General features: G+C 43.9%; 1 protein-coding gene across 12 annotated transcripts in view; it reads left to right on the top strand.

Moving 5' to 3' along the window:
* MBD5 (methyl-CpG binding domain protein 5) overlaps positions 1-14,606 on the top strand; it is a 120,247-nt gene that overhangs the window by 104,958 nt on the left and 683 nt on the right. For 7 of the 12 annotated variants that reach the window (XM_015869254.2, XM_015869253.2, XM_015869252.2 and 4 more), the window contains 4 exons: positions 1,212-1,423; positions 2,973-4,181; positions 8,387-8,499; positions 12,141-12,216. In XM_015869254.2, coding sequence (XP_015724740.1) covers positions 1,212-1,423; positions 2,973-4,181; positions 8,387-8,499; positions 12,141-12,216 — 1,610 coding nt within the window. The remainder of the gene's footprint in view (positions 1-1,211; positions 1,424-2,972; positions 4,182-8,386; positions 8,500-12,140; positions 12,217-14,606) is intronic. The other 5 variants (XM_015869261.2, XM_015869258.2, XM_015869255.2 and 2 more) reach the window with 3 other exon arrangements.

Genomic DNA, 14,606 nt, shown 5'->3' with positions numbered 1-14,606 from the left:
CAGGGTTAGTACGAGTAGCTGTGCAGTAGGTGAGAAATGGCCAAGGGCCGCTTTCCAAACGAATCAGGAGAGCCAAAACCCTCAGAAAGCACACTGCCTGTAAAGCAAATACAGCAAGCTCAAAGCGAATGCTTTGCAAGTTCAAAGAGGAAGGTTGCCCTATGAGCCCTCTGCTGTGCATTTATATCTTCTCATTTCTCTGGTGTTTTTTTAACTTGGAGCTTAGATAGCCAGCGTATTTCACTGACAAGCACCAACAGCCCAAACCAAGTCCTGAAAGATTAGGTTCTCACCTGTGACTTTTGACGAATTTTACCTAGAATACGTAGCGTAGGCAGTATCCCCCTGTTGTTTGGATTGCATAAACTCATAAGTACAGTAGGAGAAGGAAAAAGCAGTGGCAGAGCTGATAAGTGTGGAACCGAATCCCTCATGCCTGCTTGCTAAATGGCCACCAGGAACTCAACCCTCCTTGACCTTCGTCATGTAGAATACAGCTAACCAAAGGTTATGCAAATGTAAATCTTAAGAGAACCATTAACTTTATATGAAAAAAAGCTGGTAAATTGATACATTTTAAAGCCTTATTACTTCATAGCCGTGTATACTTTACTAAAACCAGAATTGCTGTGTACAGTGAGATTTTTGTACTATACAAAATGTTAATACAGTGATTTCTCTAAAATGTTTAAAAAACTTGTAGAGTGTGGACTGACCTGTCAGCGGTCCAAAAAGCCTTTTGCTCATAATTAGATCGTGTTGTTTAGTCATAGTTAATGAAACAAATGGCTTCGTTGGGTTTTTCAAATTATTTTCTCTTTTTCTCTCTCTCTCCTCCTCTCCCCCCCTCACCACCTCAGTACTGTATGAAGCAGTCACTCTTTGGAAACTAGGAGTAAGATCCCAAGACACCGAATATCATAGAAGCTCATTCTGCCATACTTGGCTGTGTGCCGTTCCAAAGGCAAAGATAGTCATGTCAGAAACGGTTAGAAAGAGTCCAGATAGATGTGACATGCAAAAGAAGCAATACTGAAGAACTACAGGAATAAAGAGTAGGAGACACATACCTTGAGGACCATTCCATAGAAGACTGAAGGGGAAAAGTGTGGTTTTACAGAGGCGTTTGCTTAGCATTCCGTTCAGTCGAGGGAATGCCTATGGTTGTTGAAAAGTGTACTGACTTACATTTCCCTGTGTTTGAATTACAGGTGACATGTCATCTATAAACACTACTTTGAATAACCATCAACTGAGTCATCTCCAGTCGCTATTAAACAACAATCAGATGTTTCCTTCAAATCAGCAGCAACAGCACCTTCTCCAGGGGTATCAGAACATGCAGGGCTTTCAAGGCCAGCCCCCAATTCCTGGCCCAGCTAACAACCCAAACCCCATGGCATGTCTGTTCCAAAATTTCCAGGTAGAAAGCAAAATGAAATTGATATTCAAACTTACGTGCAAGTCTCAGTAGGTAAAATTGCATCCTCTGTGGTTTGATTTCTTTTGTCTTCAGTGTTTAAGACAACATGACGTGTACAGCTGCGTGCCTCTTTCAGTAACTTTGAGTTCTGCAAGTCAGTAATTGGTACTGAAACTTGATACCTTCTGCCTTAGAAACTGGGTAGAGCTTCTTTGGAAATGGTTCTGCTCAATGTATTGGAAAAATAATAGGCTGTGTGTGTTCTGACAATTACTGCGCATTTTCAGCAGAATTGCTTTCCATTCTGAAAAAAATAAAAAAAAAGGATTATAAATTTCCTTTTAGACCACTCTGCCATTCAGGGCTGAGAAGGAAATGCTGATACCACTCTACAGTAATTAGAAACTTCAGTGATTATAGGTGGCTATGCACCAGCCTCTCATACATCCCCACTAAAATGCAATGGAAGAGCTGGCTTCAGTGTAGATCTTATAGACTGACAAAAACAGGGATGAGAATGAATGTGCAGTGGCAAATTGTGCAACAACAATGATACCTCTCTGCTGTCAACCTAAATAGTTCTTCATCCTGCAACGTGAACTGTTCAACTAGCAAAGTGGCAGGAAGCACAGCAGCCAAAATAGTTGATAGAAGCAGAGTTACAGTATGTGTTTGTTACTGCGCAGTATCGCTGTTGTTGCTGCAGAACTCGAGATGTGAAGGTGGATGCATGCTGCCAGAAAACGCTTTTTTCCCTTAAGAAGGAAAAAGAAGGCGTGTCATTCTCTCAGTGTAGACAGTTCACTGCTGCTGCAACATCAGTCCTCTAACCGCCCATTACCTCCCTTTGTGAATGAATGAATTCTAATAGCTTCATCTCAGTATTTTTTTGCTTCAGATTCTCAGTTATATAAATAGTGGTGGTAAGTACTGAAGGGAGCTTTTGGAAATATTTTGCCCTTGTTTGAAGCAGCTTTTATCTGTTGCAGCACTATTAATAACACCATCTTCACTGCCCACATGTGTGACAAGAAATATAAAACTCAGTTCCTTTCATCTGAAGGTTACAGTTTGCTGAGGCCATGCCTGACATTATAGATGCAATACTGAGGGGTGTGGGCATGGTTTACATGGGTCTGAAGTGAAGACATCCCAGGAGAGAAGCATATGACTGAAAGGCAGAAAGTAGAAATGCTAGCCAGTTGGAAAAGAACAGTGATGGCCTACATTGCAGGGGCTGAAAGAAGGATGTAGAGGGAGCCCCAAAGAACAGCTGATAGGGAAGACTGAAGAAAATTTGAGGGTCTGAAAAAGAGCAAAAGGGAACAGCTGAGAACAGAAATATTGAAGTACTTCATGGTGTAGTTAAAGATTTGGGAGAGAAAAAGTGGGAGCCTCTAAAAAGAATCTGAGAAAGCAGCTGAAAATGTAGGCAAGGTAGTGGGTTGTATCATTTCCGTTTTTTTCTAATTAACGTAAGACTTGTTTTCTATTGGAGTGGATTTTTAAGCACAGTAGCAATTCCTGTCTTTCTGTCTGCTTATTTCAGGTGAGAATGCAGGAAGATGCTGCTGCTCTGAACAAAAGAATGATCAGTCAGATGGGAATGGCACCAGTACCTGAGAGCTCCAACGCTATGCTTCCTCCTTTCCAAGAGACATCTTGTGATTTGCAGCAAAGAACTGAACCATCTCTTGGTCAACAGGCAAAGGATAACCTCAATGCCGCTGCTCAGGGTGATACATCAGTGGATGCGATCTACAAAGCAGTCGTAGATGCTGCGAGCAAGGGAATGCAAGTAGTGATCACCACTGCCGTTAGCAGTACCACACAAATGAGTCCCATTCCAGCTTTGAGTGCCATGAGTGCCTTCACAGCCTCAATTGGTGACCCGCTAAATCTCTCTAGTGCTGTCAGTGCAGTAATCCATGGAAGAAACATTGCTGTTTCTGATCATGAAGGTAGGATAAGAAACACTAGAGGAACGCGAGTACTGAAGAATTCAGAGCATGGTAAAAATTCAAGTGAAGGGGATGGGTATGAGTATTACAAATCAACGAGTTGTAACACACCCAAAAAACAGTGGGAAGGGGAACAAAGTCCTGTTGGTGAGATAAATAGGTGGAAATGTGAGGAGTTTCTAGACCACTCCACCCATATCCATAGTAGTCCTTGTCACGAAAGGCCCAATAACATCTCCACACTGCCACTGTTGCAAGGCGAGCAGCATCAGGTACTGCTATCACAGCGGAACTGTCAAAGTGATAAGATGTTGGAGGAGAATTTCAGGTATAACAATTACAAAAGAACTATGATGAGTTTTAAGGAAAGACTGGAGAACACTGTGGAACGATGTGCACACATAAATGGAAATAGGCCTCAGCAGAACAGAGGATACGGGGAGTTGCTGAACACTTCTAAACAAGACCTGATTCTGGAAGAGCAATCTCCGAGTTCCTCAAATAGTTTGGAAAGTTCGTTAGTTAAAGACTACATCCATTACAATGGAGATTTTAATGCCAAAAGCATTAATGGGTGTGTGCCTAGCCCTTCAGATGCTAAAAGCATCAGTAGTGAAGATGACCTAAGGAATCCAGATTCCCCTTCTTCAAATGAGCTGATACATTACAGGCCGAGGACGTTTAATGTTGGCGACTTGGTCTGGGGCCAAATCAAAGGACTGACTTCATGGCCTGGAAAACTAGTAAGAGAAGAAGACGTTCACAATTCATGTCAACAAAACGCTGAGGAGGGGAAGGTATATTTATATATATATATGCACATATCTATCTATCTGTTGACATGCACGTGTGTCCTAATGCTTATACCAATGTGTATCCAACCTTTATCTCAGTTCTTTATTTTTTTCTTTGTCTTATTTTCGTAGTACAAATTGCTTTTTCTTCGTGCTATATCTTGCAGAACTGAATTTGTACCGTAGTTATCTACTGGGAAATTTCTGGCAGTGCTGTGAAACAGACCATATTTTGGCCTGACGACGATTCCCTAACTGGTTAATACCAAAGGCTTGCTACACACGAGATCTCTTCACGAAAAAAAATTGTTAGGCTAACAGTGTGTACAGAAAAAAACAGATTGAATGTGTAAGGAATATGGAGGCATCTAAAAGTGGTTGAAACTGCAAAAAGGAAAAGTGTGATCTAATGGGAGTGAGGAGTCTATAATAAGGAAAGCCTTGCTGAGTGACACATGCACTCTGTGGCGAAATGCATGGGTACCATCATCCTGAATGGAGGTCTGCAATGTCGTACAGCAGGGAAGGCATTTCAATTTGCTCTTTTGTTGTAAAATCCAGAGTTTTGAACACTTAATTGTGTGCTTGTCAGAGAATGCGTGATAATATTTCAAATTCTAGTCTCTGCTAGGTGTATAGAATTATATTTTTGTGGTTTTCCTCATCTTTTTTGTATCTTCCATATGTAATGTTTTCTAAGTGCCAATTTGAAGAGAAAAAAAAAAAAGCCAATTTAAGAAATAAGTGAGTAGAAAAGAAAGACCTCCCAAACCATTTTACCTCTGGCACAAAGAAAGCAAACCACTTGAAAACTTCATGTTTTCGCATACTCATCCCTGGTGGGTTACATGACAACAGTCCTAAAAACATAAGAATGGCTGCAGTAGGTTGGACCAAAGTAATCCCATACCCAAATGGTGTCCAGCAGGGAGTACGAGGACAGGAGGAGGAGCTTTCCACCATCAGCCTCTGCATCTCACCAGTGTGCAGCTCAGGAACTTCTGAGTCAATCTGGTATCTCTGTGTTGTAACCATCGCTGCTCTCCCTGTGCTGCCCATACAATTATCCGAGGCTGATGCACAAACATAATTTCCCTGAACAATCCCATGTGTTCTAGAGGAATTGGCAGCATAAATAACTGGAGTGTTGCCTGGCCAGGGTGGCTTCAAGCTTAGTTCAACAGAACTTGGCTTCTTCTGATCTCCTCAGGCAAAGCTGTTTCAGAGCTCCCGTTTGAGTGCATGGAACAAAAAGATTCACTTCAGAGCAGTCAGCGTGCTTACTAACAGGACCGGCATGCTGAACAGCTCGTTCCTTATAAAGGTTGGATCGCTGAGTTACAGATCACTCTTATTAAAAGTATTGGCAAATGAAAAATGGAAGCAGAAGGTGAGCAGTGTCGCTGTCCCATAGGAGCGATGAATACATCCTTACACTGCATGTGCATTCAAAGTATGCCTTTCTGTTAGCTTCACAAAATTGATTGCATATCCATATTTATAAGATTGTTTTGGTACATTTTAAAAGCTTATTTTTGATAACATTTATAAAGAGCTGGTTTTCTTTTTTTTTTTCATTTGCATTCCTCAGCCATTTTTAACTTTTCTCTCCACTTGTGGTTACCAGAATGTATGATTGCTCTTTGTGCAAGCACACTTCCTTTGGTTTTGTCTCTTGTGTGCATTATGCGAACATGCTGTGTAACACAATATTTAATGGCATAGATTTTACTGTATATGGAAGCACAAACAACAGGAAAGCAATGTATGGATCCCTTCTACGCCACAGAGATGCGCCGTCAGACACGTGGGGATGCAGCAGAGGGGCTGACTCAGTTCTTCACCAGGAAGGCCCACGGATCACCTCTCACATCAGAAGGCCTTTCATTTAGTAATAACTAAACATGTGTATGTCTCCTTCAACAAGAAGTACAGCGTACTCCTTGTCTTGTCTCATACTTCTACTCTGTGCTTCCCCTCCAAGAAGTACAGAGCGAATGACCGCTCAGAGGTCAGGATTTCAGGTTGAATTGAGGGATACAGTGATATATGAAAAAGTATGAAAACGTGCATGTGCTGTGCAGCAGTTTGTGCGTCCAGCTGAACAAAGAACTCTTGTGCACAGTAGCTGTCTATGCAAGTCCACACGCTCCTGTAGCATTGTGTTCAGCCCCGTCCTTTGGCAGTTTGTTCAGCCTGCTCTGAAACAGTCCTCCAAAAGTCTGTTCTCCAGAAGGTCCTGACATGTGCTCCTGAGCAGAGCTGTCTGGGAAGGTGCTGCTGCTTTCCTTCTTGCTGCTACAGATGTATGTCTGTGAAACGGCCTAAAAGCAGCATTTCAGCAGAGGGGGTTGTAGTTGCAATAATTATCCACTATTTTGTGCCCAGGAACCACGCTGACAGTCAGCCTCTCCTCTGTGATGGCACAGCTTAATTTCTCTCGGATCTTACACCTAATTAGTACCTGATCCTAAAGAGTTCGCAATAGGAAAAACATGTTTTGGTGCTTGATGACTATTTGGGTTCTGAACATTCTTTATAGACTGACATACAACGTTGGGCTTTTATCAGCCCATATAGATATTTCCCTAAGGAAGCTGAGCTTTTCTAGTGCTAGAGATAATAATAGGTGTGATTTATCAATGTCTTGGAAATCCAATCTGTATGTATTATTTAGTGTTGTAATGGGTTATTGTAAATGAAGGCGTGTGATATGATTAATCCCAGCGTATCTGTTACAGTTGCTGATAATGCTGTATTCTGTTAGCCGTGTGGTGCTGCTTCAGACAGCGCTGGCAGCTGGGGGTGGGTTTGTTTCTGCTTTACTGTTGTGCTATCATAAAATTCCAGCGAGGGAGGTATTCTTGTTTTGTAACGTCCCACGAGTCCTTTGCAAATCAAGGGCAATACTTGCTCTTCATGCAAATCTGTACACTTGAACTTATGCACCTAATGGCAGACATGTACAGCACTGAAAGTTTGTCCCTTAGATACCTGTCTATACGTACCCATATAGGTATCTAAATGTTATGGCTGAGGATGCTGTACTTGAGTAACCATGTCTTGTGGTACAGTTCCAGGTGTAAAGCACCAGGATGATCACATTTCCACCATTTAATTCTGCTCAGCTTGAAAAATGTATTTTTCCAAATGTGCTCTGAGATGAAGGACTGAAACCTGAGCTCAGATAGGAGCGCTGCCTCTGCCAGCTGCATGGCAGTGCTGGGCCCAGAGCAGATCACAGCTGCACCCAGCCTGCTCCCATCATGTGTACTTTCTGCTCTCCTGTTTATCCACAAAAGCTCAGCCTGTCATTGAAAGCAACCATAGTTTTAAGGGAAAAGTGCCCCAGCCTGTGCATAATGAGCCCTGGTGCATGAGAGCAGAAGCCTGTGTGCAGCCCTCACCAGGAGCTGCTGGTCTATAAGGTTGCTGTGGCTGCTCTGTTTCCCAGCTTCGTTATCAGATGTGTGAGTTCCAAACGTGAGATCTGCTCTAAATGTGGATTTTATTTGCCGTTATTTCCAGACGTTTTGACAACTTGCTCACTCATCAACATCAGATTGTCACATCGAAAATGAGAGTCGTTGTGAATGTATAAATTATTTAGTAATTGAAAGGTTGACTTTCAAGTCAAGCTGTATTGAAATTAACGTTCAGGGTTGTATATAGACACGCTTAATGAATTTGTATTTGCGGATTTAATTTGCTTTGTGTCAAAAGACAGGGTGTACTTTTTAATGAAACAAATGCTCTGTGAGGTTCTTGTGAAGTTATGCAAATAAGTCAGCAGAATATAATGCTGTGACAAAGAAGGAACTTATCGGTTCATTTTCTTTTAAGTGATGTGTTTTAAACGTCTTTTGTTTTGTTGTTTTTCAAAGCAGAAATGGCTGTGAACCAAATCTAAGCAATACCAAGAGTTGAGTGGAATAATGTTTTGATGATAAGGTCCTGCAGACGGTGCCATTCATACTTTGCAGTATCACTTTCCTTCTTAGTTTTATTTTCCTACACGCTGTGTTTCTAGTTCTTATACCTGTACTGGTAGTGTGGATATAGAGAGGAACTGTGATGTCTGAGGGGCGTGCATTGCTGTACGTTGATTTCTTTGCTGGGACGGTTGTGTCTTACGGATGCGGTGAACTTTAGGCTCCGCAGTAATGCATGTCTAGCAGTAAAGTAAAAGCAGTGTTTGATAATTGCAGGTCTGGGTAATGTGGTTTGGTGTTCATACCTTCACTCAGGTGGAGCCAGAGAAGTTGAAGACACTAACAGAAGGTCTAGAAGCTTACAACCGAGCCAGGAAAAGGAACAGAAAGTAAGTGTGTGCTCATTTGTTTGCCAGTGGGATGAATAATCACATTCTTTTGCTTCCAGGGAGTCTCCTTTTGGGGGGGACCGTTGCAGATCTGCCAAACTGAGAAGTTAATTTTCTGAATTCCTTGTGTTGGTTGTGATAATCATCCGAGATCTTTGATATCTGCATTTTTATTGCATCTTCTGATATTTACTGTAGCCTTTGTAAAATGTCAGCCTGCTTGTTTGAGCTTTCATGTGTGGGATTCTAATTTACAGCCAAAAAAAAAAGTTATTACATCCAAACTACTCTGACCGAGTCCAATTTTTCACAAGACCTGCCCTTCTTATCTCTCCCCTCTCCCTCTGTTGGCTGCTGCAGCAGGCACAGCCCGCCTGTATTTGGGTAAGTTCAGTAGTTTCCCATTGCAGAGGAGCTCCTCGCAGCGGGTGAGGGCTGGCTGCAGTTAGCCAGGCAGCGGCTCCCATGCAGAGTCACACACCTCTGGCCTGGTTGGTTTCCTCTCACCTTTTGGCCTTCGTTTACAAGCAGGAAAGGATAGAAAGACTGGGAAACATGCAAAGAGGTGAAGCATAAGCGTACACAGAGAGATGAAAATGAAATTGGCTTTAGGAGAAAAAAATCTTGCCAGCTGTCAAAGGACAAGAGTAGAGATGGGATTTTTTCCTGGGATGGTGGTGCTTGGTTACTGCTGTGGTGGAAACACGTTACTTGGTGAGAATTCAGTCAGTTTGCAGTGCTGCCTTCAGAGCAATAAACACAGACTTTCCGGAATTAAATAATTATTTGCCCTCAGCTCCTTTTAAGGTGTGAGCTTTTCCTCTATTTATATGTCATGCTTAGGTGCTTAGGAGAAATACTTTTAATGCCAGTGAGACAGTGTTGGGTTTTTTTCAACACCATCCACAGAACATGTGAGTGCAGGCTGAGGGCGAGCGCTGAGCAGCCAGGAGGGCTGCTGGCACCCCCAGCTATCGCTGCTCCCTGAAGCAAAATACGAGACTGGAGGAAGGTGGCAGCAGCAGCACATGGAAGGAGTTGAAGCTGGAATAAGCACTGCAGTTTCGGAAGAGCTCCGGTCTCCTGGTCTGCAGTTGCGTATTTAGCAGATTGCAAGGGTTGTCCAGAATTGCACTGAACCCAGTCGCCTTTTTGTGGCATTACTGGTTCTGCATCATTGTTTGCACATTAGGAAACAGCAGCTGTCAGGTACCCCAGCAGGCTGCAGCCCCAGCTGCCCCTTTTCATTGGGTTCCTTCACAGCCCACACAGGTTTTTGTCCATATTTCTACTTCTACATATTTTATGTTTCAAATGTTTTGCTCTTTCTTTGTGGACCGGGGGGTAGCTCCCTTTCTTTGACCTGTGCTCTGTGCTGAGTGTATCTGAAGCAGCTTTTGACCTCCTTATGGTCTGCTTTGGTGCATGTGCCTCTTGTTCCATGCAAGTCCACAATTTTGGAACATCAGATTTCATTGTTACATGTGGCACACAACTCTCTTTATGCTGCTACATGGATAAGTTCCCAGTACTTACGTATACCAGGTGCTGACATCAAGTTGGACACTTCTGTAATAAAGAAGACAGGCAAAGAAGTCCAAGAGAATACAGACCAGCAGCACATCAGTTCAGTGTCTTTAGCAAAGCAAGGTTAACATCCAGATCCTCAAAATGATGTTTCATTCTTTGTGTTCCCATCATTAGGAAAAAATCCTATCTATTAGGAGCACTTTCATCTCCAGAGAGCAGCCAGGCACTGCACAGCTGTCCGTGGAGTGGGGGTCACCGTCCCTGGGGCTGTCCCAGAGCCGTGGGGATGTGGCACTGAGGGACGTGGGCAGTAGCGATGGGTTGGGCTTGGGGATCCTAGAGGTCATTTCCGTCCTCAATGATTCTGTGAAGACTTTGAGCTCTGCTCCTCAAACACTGCGGTGGTTGCAGGTTGTTTCAGATCACCACAACCTGTAGCAGATATTGATGTGATGTCAGGCTCTCTGGTTGTCAGGGTGTTGCCTGCTGTAAATGATGTCTCAGCGATGGGCCCTTCCGAAACACTGGTTTGCTTGAGGGCAATTCATCATCTTCACAGTAAAGCATTGCTATTTAAAACACATAGCAGCAGTGTCTTAAGACTGCATATCATCGTTTGTATATCAAATACTTTCAAACAGTGGTTTGGACTACTGGCAGTAATTACATCAACATCTGGTGGGGGTGGGAAAGACCTCAAGCGGTCATCTAGCTTCTGCCCAAAGGCAACACATGAAGAAATCAATGTCCTATGTAATATTTCTTTTGATTATTTTAGTTGCTCGTGCTGGTGACTTTGAACGTCAGCCTAGATGAAGTCTCGTCAATCATTCTTGGCTTTGCCATACCTTCTATTGAGTTTATGGGGGGGGAAAAAGAAAAACACACATCCCCAATGAAAACTACACCTTGACCCTTTGAACAGGGGAACAGTGGAACTGTTCTGTGCCATTTCAATGTTTGCCAGCATCCTGTTAGAGCTGGTTTCTACTGAAATGCTGCTGGACACTGAATATCCCATCGGTTTCTTGCTGAATCACCTCCAATGTTGTTCTGTTAAAGCTCAAATTCAAACTTACAGTGTCAGTGCAGGATTTTTGCTGCTGTGAAAGCAATGTGTGTGTGCCTGTGGGATGAAGTGTTGCAGTTCCTTCTAGTTGTCATTGGAAGCTCTGAGCAATGCAGGTTATTAGCGCAGGCACATCTGTCCTTACCCTCATGCCATTCACTAGGGACAGTCTGTAGGATGGATCTCATCGGAGCTATTTGGAATTAACTTCTAGTAACTCAGTTTGGGGGAAATACTACGGAAAAGCATTTTGGTTTGGGTTTCAAACACTGTTTGGTTTTTAGTTATCTGAAAAAGGAGGAAAAGAAATGAGATTTTGAAACAGTAAGAGAAAAAAATCTGCAAGAGACATTTATAGGGCTGCAGCCAGAGCTTAGTGGTGGTGAAATAACTTCCTGTTACGTAGGGAATCTGAGACCTGAAAGCTGCTGCTAAATGACATTAAACTCAGCATTGCTATCAGTTATTAATGTAGCTGTATTATAGATGGAATGATGTATTATCTTTCCAGGAAGTTACCTTGCTACCAAACAACACTGTGCTGTCATTTATCACATCCACAGGTGCCATCACTTGTCCACACTGCCAAACCTACACTTGTTTTTGCAGCAGTCCAGCTGCAGGGGGTCAGAAGCCCACGTGGATACGTCTGGCTTTCTATGAGTCCGTTTCAGTTCATCTTACACTTTCTGTGGTCCGAGGGACGTTGATGTTCTATAAGCCATGCCCAGCCCCACATGGCACAGACAGCTGGGTTACTGCCGAGTGCTGTTGTTCCCCACGATGCCGTTTGTCTCGTGGATGCTGTAACTAACTGTACATGTCGCCGAAGCGCTGCCTTTTATTTTTCCTCTGTAATTCTAACACAAGCCTTGAGCCAGCATCGTGTTATTTATAGACCCGATTGTGCTGTTTGTGCTGCACCAACCTGGGAGGCTCTGCGGATGCCAGACTGTGTCTGATGAGTTAATGTCTTTATTATTAATTTTAAGTGTTTTTCTGCTACTAAGAATTACTGATGCCATTAATCTTTTCTTCCTAGAAGTGGAAAGCTAAATAACCATTTAGAAGCTGCTATACATGAGGCCATGAGTGAACTAGACAAAATGTCTGGGAATGTAAGTTTCTTTTCATGTTGGCAATAATCGTGTCCCGTTTCTCTCTGTGTCTGTGTGTCTGTAGAGGGCTGGGATTGTTGGTTGGGGTTCCTTTCAGTTTGTGAAATGATGTGGTGTTGTCAATGTTTTTCTTGCCTTTCAAACTGTCTGCAAACATCCTTTTGTAAAGTGGGGAAAAGGCGCGTCCTTCAGGGCTGTTGCAGTTGCATTGCTTTTTAAAGGAGCTGGATACCCGCATGTGGTTCCAGGTGGAGCTGACAGCTCCTGGGTGCCAGGCGTGCTGCGGGGCTGTCTCTGGCTGCTGACAAATCAGCCTCCTTCAGTGAAACCACACTTAAAAACATTGTTCTTTTGCATATCAGACTCTCTGAGTAACATTTTTGTTGTGTTGACATGGAAGCTGTCCTGGCAGGTAAGTTGGAGTCTTCCTGACATTACGGCCAGCAGAACTCTTAAAACCATTCACGCTGTGTTATTGTCCAAGATCAATGAATACGATAAAATTTGGCTCACGTAGTCATAGAATCATGTATATAATCACAGTCATACAATCATAGAATGGCCTGGCTTGAAAAGGGCCACAATGATCATCTGGTTTCAACTCCCCTGCTGTGTGCAGGGTCACCTACCAGCAGCCCAGGCTGCCCAGAGCCACATCCAGCACAATGTGCTCGTCTTCATGTTTGAAACATGCCCGCAGTGCCTTCACAACACGCACAGAAATGCAAAGAAGTGTATTGCAGTTCAGCCTCCCCGACCTTAGCATCGGTAATTCTTATAATTATTAATTTATACACAGTTTGAATGCAGAATAATTTCTTTCTCCTGACAGCCGGCGCTCTGCGCTGGAGATGTGTGCACACATGCATACTTGGGAGAATGAGTAAGGCTTCACGGGAGCTGCTGGAGTACATAAAAGGAAATCTGCTCTGAGCTGCAGACGTGGAGCTGACTTCAGAACCACCAGCAAATATTAAATAAATTATTCAGCAGCTCTTAGTGGCTGCCATAAGCAATAACAAATCCAAACCTTTTGGTGAAACTTGGGAATTTTATCAGACCAGAATGAGTTTTGATGTAAAGGCCGGATCTGACTGTAGGTCTGGTGCAAATAGCTGGGGCTGCCTACAGCACGTGCATCTCTAGTGTCAGTTATGGCAAAACTTAAATGCTCAGATCCATCCTGCTGGGGACAGTTGCCTTTCCTTCATATCTGAATGCAGCAGTGCTATAACATTATACACATTTGATGGTGATACAGACTGGCTCAGGTGAAGGCCCTGCAGCAGGGCATGCTGAGGGATGGTTCCATCATGCCAACAAGCTGCTCCACCAGCCTGCGCGTGTCACTGCCTAGACCTGATTTATATCCCAGTTATCTGGTCCCAAAATTTGTAATCAGGGTTAATTTCCATGAAAATGATGATCCTTAGAAACGATCATAGGGAATCAATGATTCCCTTTCTGGTGACTTGCATTTTTTTTTCAACTCCTGCAGTTCAGTCATGGGTTACACTTTAAGTGTGCAAACAAGATAATGAGCTTAAATCATCATTTCTGCTGGAAAGAGCCAGTAAACGAGCAGCAAGTGGTCATGGCCTGAAGGCGATCAGGACAGCACTGCGTGGGGATGCGCAGCCTCTGCCCGACTGTGCCAGGAGCTGCGGCCGCCGGCAGGTGGTGGTGGCACTCCGTGGCCCTTCTGGCAGCGCTGTGCTCATGGCGAGAGCTCAGCAGCGCTTCAGCCAGCACCAAGCTCACATCGGAGGGCTGCACATAGTGAGGAGTGGGACACAGCTTGCTGGGCACGGCGCCTTCCTTAGTAATGCTGCTGCTGTCCTGAGTTTGGTAGATTTTTTTTCATGTTACCGGTATTTTCTCAACATACAATTTGTAGTGAATTGCTGCTGTCAGAATGATTGATAAAGATTTGTCTCACGGAATGTGGTGGACCTGCAGTTTCAGTTCAGTTGGTACTTGCTCTGAGGTCACAGAGCTTTGAGGCACACAGACTGCAGCAGCCGGGAGCTGCCCCCACCAAGGGCTGTGAAGTTGTGGAACTCTGTGTCCATGTGAACGTGAAGTGCTGAGAGCCGCTGTGATGGCCTCCAGTTGCACCAGGGAGGGTCAAGTTGGATGTTAGAACCATTCCTTCCACAAAGAGCAGTCAGGCAGTGGCACAGTTGCTGTAGAATGGGATGGTCACCATCCCTGGGGGTGTCCCAGAGCTGTGGATGTGGCACTGAGGGATGTGGGCAGTGGGCATGGGGGGTGGGTGGGGGTTGATGTGGGGATCTGAGAGGGCTTTTCCAGCCTAAATGATTCCATGGGGGCAGCTCAGCAGCATCTCAGCAGTCCATGGCTCGTTTGCTTTTGGCTGGTTACTCAGA

Source organism: Coturnix japonica, chromosome 7 (genome assembly GCF_001577835.2).
Source record: "Coturnix japonica isolate 7356 chromosome 7, Coturnix japonica 2.1, whole genome shotgun sequence".
NCBI lineage: Eukaryota > Metazoa > Chordata > Aves > Galliformes > Phasianidae > Coturnix > Coturnix japonica.
The sequence above is the reverse complement of the archived record's forward strand: the minus strand, read 5'-3'. Positions and strand labels throughout refer to the sequence as shown.